General features: G+C 44.6%; 1 protein-coding gene across 1 annotated transcript in view; it reads left to right on the top strand.

Moving 5' to 3' along the window:
• The window catches only part of spns2 (SPNS lysolipid transporter 2, sphingosine-1-phosphate), a 115,771-nt gene that overhangs the window by 28,474 nt on the left and 78,400 nt on the right, over positions 1-8,897 (top strand). Inside the window, exon 2 of the mRNA XM_084320573.1 lies at positions 6,755-6,819. Coding sequence (XP_084176699.1) covers positions 6,755-6,819 — 65 coding nt within the window. The remainder of the gene's footprint in view (positions 1-6,754; positions 6,820-8,897) is intronic.

Below are 8,897 nucleotides of genomic sequence, written 5' to 3'. Positions count from 1 at the left end.
ATGCTGCTTCATACAGTCATAGCTGAACTGACAGGAAAGAAGGCCCGCTGCCCCCGCACCCCCCCCCCCCCCCTGCTTCCTCTGACACATGTCACCAAGGCCAACGCTGATGAGGTCATCAGCCTGATGCGTTCTCTCCATCCTTGGCTGCACCCTGCGGTGAGATGCCTGCAGCTGTCAGTCAAATGAGAAGCATTAGTCCATTATGTTCATTATGTAACGACAGAGATCACAACCACTTACAACTGAAGCATGTCGTTACTATGGCGACAGAAGATATCTTCCCCTTTAACGAGCGTTTGTCATGTAGCGGGGGACTTTTTAACAACTTTTTAATGCCACGTAGAGGAAAATGTAATACCAATTTCACAACAATACACATAGCGACACTGAACTGGCGGCTGCACTTGTGCGCCAATTAAAATTCTCGCGCATTCCATACAAGCTCTCGCCAGACGCACCAAGCTCCCGATAGCCCCGCAAAAAACAACCACTTAAATACAAAAAACGTTTAATATACGGTACTTTAATATATTTTTATACTCCAAAAAAGGGCCATAAGGATAGTTCACATTGCAGGTTATCGTGATCACACAAACATATTATTTTTAAAGTCAAAAACATTAAAGTTAAATGATCTTGTGGAATTTAAAACGGCACAATTAATGTATAAGCAATGTCCAAATATGAGACAATTCAAACCGATTTTTATAAGGAAATGATGTTCACGAGGTACAGGGATGAGGAAGGGACTTGATATTTATGGGTGTTTACATTTTTATTTTATTTCTTTCATGTTTTACATATATATATATATTTTTTTTTTTGCATATATATATATATATTTTGAAATGTTTTAAATTAGTACACTAATTTGAGTAGTGGAAAAGGGGTAGGATTAAATAAGTGTATACTTCTTCCTACTCCTTTTCGAACATGTAAATTGAGTTATGTTTTGCTTTTGTTTAGTTATTTATTTTGTTTGAGTTATGTTTTGATTTTGTTTAGTTATTTATTTTGTTTGTATTCATTTACATGTTGGACCAAAATATTGAATACCTGACTGTGCAAATTTTTTTTTTAAACTTTTTTATACCTTTTAAGGCCAATATCAGATTCCAGTGTGAACTGTTCACACGCTCCTGAACTCTGACCCCGCATGCGCACATGAACAATAACGACGATGGGCGTAAACATGGAGGACACTGAAGTCACAGTTTATGGTTTAATGAACACGTTGAATGCAGTGGAGGCCAGCTAATTAAAACAACTCAACTGTATCTGATTTAGGAACCACATTATGAAAGATCAGATTCCATGTGATTTGTTCCGTTCACACTGTTCACAAACTAAACACATCTGAGTCACATACATGTGAGCAAAACAATGTGATTCAGGCCACTTTGTCCTGCAGTGTGAACGTGTCCTTCGAGGGGATCTCAGGGGGGCCTTGTGTCTGTAGAGGTTTGTTTACCGTATTACTATTACAGGCGCCAGAGGTATGTTTCGTATCTCCCCAAGGCTACTTTTAGACACGTTAAGACCTCTTTTCAAAAACATGTCCTACATACCGGCGATGCAGCCTTTGTCAAATACGCCCCAAAAACGATGGAACAAACTGCCCCAAAACATCAGGGAAGCCAACTCGCTAAAATATCTTCAATATCTCTCTTTATCTCGATCCACTATTTTCATTCTGCCTATTTGTATGCACTTCCTGTCAAATGCACGACAGCTGTCCTACTCTCCTGTATATTGTGTTCACTGCAACGCAGGAGGGACTTGGAGACCCATGTTACTGACCAAACACTATATCAGTGAAGGCTGTCAGCTATTATTTTAACATGTAGACCACTTATTTTAACAAAGAAAATACCACATACTGCACCTTTAAGACAGGGCTTTAGGTAAGTGACCTGTAGGACTACGGTAGTTCATCTTCAGTGCATCAACCCTTTGAGGTGTGAGTTTTTCCCCAAAACGCTGTCCTCGGAATTCTATTTTGGAATTCTACAACTTTCGATAGTTTTCGATTGACCGGCAATCATTGCTGTCTGTCATCATAAAGGATGTTCAGATCGGTCAACAACAGCAACAACATGAGCACATCTATCATCAAGATTGCGCCAAATGATGTAGACCACACTAAGAGAGAAGAAAATAGAGCCGCCATAACTCATTCAAAACAGCGGATCAACACGAAGCTACAATGGAAGCTATAAATCAGCCGTAAACACACGGTAGCAAGTGGCATCCCAAACCCAGGGCTGGAGAAAATAGAATGTCAACATTATAATTATAAAAAAGATTGATCGCAGTGAGTGTTGTTGAGTGTTGATTCATTGTTTGGACGGTGTGGTCTTTTGCTGTGGTTGGATCATAACGATCGGATGTCGTGAGATCAAGTTACTGTCCGCGTCTGGCCCTGAACATGTGGTGTGCGTCTCCCTGTGGCTGCATCTGTTTAAATCTGTGTCTCTGTAACCCGCCTGGATACAATGTCTACCAGTCAGCCAATAGGAACTGCTCCGCCTGGATAACCATCTACCAGTCAGCCAATAGGGACTGCTCCGCCTGGATACAACGTCTACCAGTCAGCCAATAGGGACTGCTTCCCCTGGATAACCATCTACCAGTCAGCCAATAGGGACTGCTTCCACTGGATAACCATCTACCAGTCAGCCAATAGGGACTGCTTGCCCTGGATACAACATCTACCAGTCAGCCAATAGGGACTGCTTGCTCTGGATACAACGTCTACCAGTCAGCCAATAGGGACTGCTTCCCCTGGGTAACGTTCTACCAGTCAGCCAATAGGGACTGCTTGCCCTGGATACAACATCTACCAGTCAGCCAATAGGGACTGCTTCCCCTGGGTAACGTTCTACCAGTCAGCCAATAGGGACTGCTTGCCCTGGATACAACATCTACCAGTCAGCCAATAGGGACTGCTTCCCCTGGGTAACGTTCTACCAGTCAGCCAATAGGGACTGCTCCGCCTGGATACAACGTCTACCAGTCAGCCAATAGGGACTGCTTCCCCTGGATAACCATCTACCAGTCAGCCAATAGGGACTGCTTCCACTGGATAACCATCTACCAGTCAGCCAATAGGGACTGCTTGCCCTGGATACAACATCTACCAGTCAGCCAATAGGGACTGCTTGCTCTGGATACAACGTCTACCAGTCAGCCAATAGGGACTGCTTCCCCTGGGTAACGTTCTACCAGTCAGCCAATAGGGACTGCTTGCCCTGGATACAACATCTACCAGTCAGCCAATAGGGACTGCTTCCCCTGGGTAACGTTCTACCAGTCAGCCAATAGGGACTGCTTGCCCTGGGTAACGTTCTACCAGTCAGCCAATAGGGACTGCTTCCCCTGGATACAACGTCTACCAGTCAGCCAATAGGGAGGTGTAGTGGTTACATCATTGCTGTTTCCGGCCGGTCCACCTCGCTTGAAATTGCAACATATTTCCCCATTGCCCATTTCTAAATCGTCTCGTTTAAAACAAATAAAGCATGAACATTGTGCATGGTGTACCTTTCTGTGCGTATTCATCCACAATCTATAGCTCAACATGAAAATATTCGCAATGAATCGTAAAATAATTACGTCGTATTTTATTTCAACCAAAAATGCTTAAACAATAATGTTAGCTACAATAATAACGATCGAAGGGAACTCGTTTTGTGCAAAACATGTAACGCTTTTCAATGTTCATGAGGCAGAATTGTTACAATAGCCGATAATCCATTTCCCAATGATAAATCCCTATACGGGTGGACCTCGCGGGCGGTCCAACGTGACGGCAGACTACACACCTCCCTATAGGGACCAGCTCCAGAGACCTGTGGGTTTACAACGTGCTGCTCTACTCTCAAAGCTACAAACAAATCCCCATGGAAATGACAAGTGCAGCCATCCAGCCGTTCCCTCTCCAGAGGATGTGTGGTGGCTGTGTGTGAGCCTGACACAGGAAACCTGGTATGACAGCACTGCTGGTCTGAGGTCAGCCTTGGGGGTCAGGGCTCAGCCTGCGGTACCTACACAACCTTAATGAGTCCCCACTCAAGGCTACACTGTCCCAACAGGGGGGGGGGGGGGGGGGGGGGGGCTTATCTTACACACACATACGGATACACTGCTTGTGCATACACACACACACACACACACGCGCACACACACACGTACACAGTTTTACCCACAAAAACCCACTCCAAATAGCTTCACATACAATATCACTGCTAACACAATATCACTGCTAACAGAATGTCACCACTAACACAATGTCACTACGTACTAACACAATATCACTGCTAACACAATATCACTGCTAACACAATATCCCTGCTAACACAATAGCACTACTAGCTCCAGATAGTTAGCCACACACCACGCTGTTCCTCATACTAGCTCTGGACAGTTAGCCACACACCAATGCAGAGTCAATGGGGTGGAGCTCCTGTCTGTACGAGCTCACCGAGGCTCACGGGAATCTACTTTCTGTGACACTGTGGAGCAAATTCCAGTGAACCTCACCAGTCAACTTGTATAGACAGGGGCTCGACCCCCCCATTGACTTTGCATTGATTTGTACGTAACTATTGAGAGCTGGTACGAGGAACAGCATGGAGACTGGACTCTACTGACCAGCGTCATCAGACTCTACTGACCAGCGTCATCAGACTCTACTGACCAGCATGATCAGGGGTCAGACAGTAGGAAATACAGCTGCATCAGAAACTGTATCCTTGTTACTGCTCGTCTGGCTCTGGACAAGGAATGTAAATCTCCTCTCCTCTGTGTGAGAGATGAAAGAGAAGAAACACAGACGATGATGAAGCATAATGTAATTTAATTGATCAGAGAGAGAAGAGAGAGAGAGAGAGAGAGGGGGGGGAGAGAGAGAGAGAGAGAGTGAGTGGAGAGAGAGGCGATAGAGAGAGAGGGGGGATAGATGAGAGAGAGAGGGGGGGAGAGAGAGGAGATAGAGAGAGAAAGAGAGAGAGGGGGGAGAGAGAGGAGATAGAGAGAGAGAAAGAGAGACAGAGAGAGAGGAGATAGAGAGAGAGAGAAAGAGAGACAGAGAGAGAGAGAGAGAGGAGATAGAGAGAGAGATGGGGGGAGAGAGAGAAAGGAGAGAGAGAAAGAGATGGAACGTGTGATGTCACATATTCCAAGAAGTATTAAATACAGCTCAGTGGAATGTTGAAAATTAACAAATTAGCGAAGCCATGTGTGATGTTAGGGGAATGACAAACCTCTCTCTCTCTCCCTCCCTCACTCTCTCTCCCTCTTTCCCCCTCTCTCTCTCTCCCTCTCTCTCTCCCCCCACTCTCTTGCCTTCTGATACCTCTCCATTTCAGAGATTGGTCTATTGTCTGCATGTTTGTGTGTGTGCACAATGCACATGTGGTGTATGGTAGGCTACCTTTGTTGCTAGGCAGATTTCTTGTCTCAGCAAGAATACAAAGAAAGAAAGAAAGAAAGAAAGAAAGAAAGAAAGAAAGAAAGAAAGAAAGAAAGAAAGAAAGAAAGAAAGAAAGAAAGAAAGAAAGAAAGAAAGAAAGAAAGAAAGAAAGAAAGAAAGAAAGAAAGAAAGAAAGAAAGAAATGGATGTTGAGGGGGAGCTGACAGCTGCATTTTAGAGTCTGAGTGTAATTATTGGCATAGAGTCTGAGTGTAAATATCAGCAGCTGGGCGGCCGGGTAGCGCAGCGGACTAAGCGTATGTCTACCACCACAGAGACAGTGGGATCGAATCCAGCTGTGGTGGTTCCGGGTTGGCCAACCGTCCACACTAACACAATTGGCAGTGTTAGCGGGTGGGAAGCCGGCGTGGGTGGGTCCTGGTCGTTGTAAACAGCGACTCCTACGGTTCGGTCGGGGCACCTGCACAGCAAGGGAAGGATCTAGGAGAGGTAGTGTGACCTTCCACACGTTACACTCTCCCAGTGAGAGTCCGCGCTGCCAGGTGAAAAGAAGCGGTGGGCTGGCTGGACATGTGTCGGAGGAAGCATGTGATAGTCTCCGCCCTCCCGGACCGACGGTAGGGGGTAGAGTGTGCAACGACCAGGAAGGGGATTGGGAATGGGCATAACGACTAACATTGGGATGGGAGAAAAACGGAAAAAAATAAGGAGAAAAAAGATAATAATAAAAAAAAAATGTTTAGAGTAATTTCCGTTAAATGCAAAGGTGAACATATAGGTTGTTAGGCTATCTTTGAAAGTAGCCAGAGTTAGAGTCAGATCTAAGATATTCAGGAAGTGTATTCCGACTATGTGCAGCATAATAATAACTGAACGCTGCTGTTTGAACTCCAGGAACACTTTGCAGATGCTCCCTGATGACCTGAGAAGTCTACAGGGTTTATAGGGTGGAAGCAAGTCAGACATGTATTTTGGCCCTAAACCCTTAGGGGATTTATAGACCAGTAACAGTATTTTGAAGTAAATTCCATGACACAGTGGCAGCCAATGCAGATACCTGGTATAATATGTTGTTTAACCCCTGGAAGAGGAGTGTTTATACTCTCTATACCAAAGAGCATCTTATTGGTTGTTATGTTGCTCCTATCCTCCTGTCTCTCCTGTCTCTCCTGTCCTGTGGTCCACATCTGTTCTACATAAGAGACTGTCTCTCCTGTCCTGTGGTCCAGATCTGTTCTACATAAGAGACTGTCTCTCCTGTCCTGTGGTCCAGATCTGTTCTACATAAGAGACTGTCTCTCCTGTCCTGTGGTCCAGATCTGTTCTACATAAGAGACTGTCTCTCCTGTCCTGTGGTCCAGATCTGTTCTATAGAAGAGACGGTCTCTCCTGTCCTGTGGTCCAGATCTGTTCTACACAAGAGACTGTCTCTCCTGTTCTGTGGTCCAGATCTGTTCTACATGAGAGACTGTCTCTCCTGTCCTGTGGTCCAGATCTGTTCTACATAAGAGACTGTCTCTCCTGTCCTGTGGTCCAGATCTGTTCTACACAAGAGACTGTCTCTCCTGTCCTGTGGTCCAGATCTGTTCTACAGCAGAGACTGTCTCTCCTGTCCTGTGGTCCAGATCTGTTCTACATAAGAGACTGTCTCTCCTGTCCTGTGGTCCAGATCTGTTCTACAGAAGAGACTGTCTCTCCTGTCCTGTGGTCCAGATCTGTTCTACATAAGAGACTGTCTCTCTTGTCCTGTGGTCCAGATCTGTTCTATATAAGAGACTGTCTCTCCTGTCCTGTGGTCCAGATCTGTTCTACATAAGAGACTGTCTCTCCTGTCCTGTGGTCCAGATCTGTTCTACAGAAGAGACTGTCTCTCCTGTCCTGTGGTCCAGTGTCCTGTGGTCCAGATCTGTTCTATATAAGAGACTGTCTCTCCTGTCCTGTGGTCCAGATCTGTTCTACATAAGAGACTGTCTCTCCTGTCCTGTGGTCCAGATCTGTTCTACAGAAGAGACTGTCTCTCCTGTCCTGTGGTCCAGATCTGTTCTACATAAGAGACTGTCTCTCTTGTCCTGTGGTCCAGATCTGTTCTACACAAGAGACCTAGTGGAACTCTGTAGAATTGCATTGGACAGAAAGGACACTCCCATTCAAAGCCACCATCTACAAGAGTTCACTCGACCCGTGGGTTCAGCCTTAATGTCACAGAAACCATTGTTCGATCGACGGCCACAGCGGTTCTGACGGCGGAAACAGGACGTTCTCACGGGAGCAGCTCGGTGCTCTATTAATAATATATTAATAACAAAAAGAGAAAAAGCTTTCAGGGTTTTTTGGAAGCCTGTAATTTGATTTGAGATTGTACGCGGTTGCAGAGTAATATTATAGAGCTGATGGACCTGCCCTGCCGCTGGGGAATAGAATAAATAATTGAATAAATAATAGAATAAAGAACAGAGTACTTTATTGATCCCGAGGGGAAATTCAGCGCGACAGATCGCTCACAGTAAACATGTAGGGAGTCAAGAATCTAAAGTAAGAATAAGAATAAAAAATACAGTCAAGGATATACATTCAAAATATGTATATACATTCTAAAATATACAGCCAAAAATATACAGTAATATACAGTAAAATGTACAGAAAAAAATGTAAATGTAAAATGTATATGTAAAATGTCCAGGACGATAAGAGTTTGTACCGTTACTCAGTGAGGCAGTGAGAGGCGTTGTATATCGTCTGATGGCCGAAGCACTTTGAGGTCTCATAGGCAATAAAGACACTCTTAACAGTGTCCCTCTGAGAAGGCTGGGCCATTTGTGTGATGTAGGGTAGCGGTGTAAATAAAAAAGTAACCTTCAGGATGCCTCCTCGGAGAGGACAGTGACATCACAGAGATGACCTCGATAGCACGACTCTCAGGCCGAGACATAAACACACCGTTTGTCACGCGCTCTGCGGTCTCAGGCGGCTGCTTTGTTACCGTTTAAAAAGGATATGTTCAGACCAAGCTTCTCTCTGAAGCGCGTGGGTTTTCTTTGTTCACTATGGCTTCGTTCACACTGCAGGCAAAAAAAAAGGCCCAAATCTGATTGTTTTTTTTGCTCATCGCTGCTGTCGGGACAAAACCTCATAACTCCATTTTTTAAATATTTATTTTTTTATATAAATCAACTCCGTAGATCATCCTCCATATGTGTGTGTGGGTTTTACAAAGTTTAAACATGGGAAAGCATTAAACCGATCATCTGTCTAAACCTCCTAACTCTATTCACCCTCAAATCTGTGTTCGTTTTTTTCATCTGCTGAAAAGTTGGGTTTTTGGAGTTATGAGGTTTTGTCCCGACAGCAGCGTCATGTTACTCAGATCTGTTTAGTTTTTTTTCCACAACAGTGTGAACAGCACACATCACATGGAACCTGATCTATTAACATGTCTATTTTATCATGTCGTACCGTATTT

The sequence above is a fragment of the Notolepis coatsorum genome (assembly GCF_963971535.1).
Source record: "Notolepis coatsorum genome assembly, chromosome: 8".
NCBI lineage: Eukaryota > Metazoa > Chordata > Actinopteri > Aulopiformes > Paralepididae > Notolepis > Notolepis coatsorum.
The sequence above is the reverse complement of the archived record's forward strand: the minus strand, read 5'-3'. Positions and strand labels throughout refer to the sequence as shown.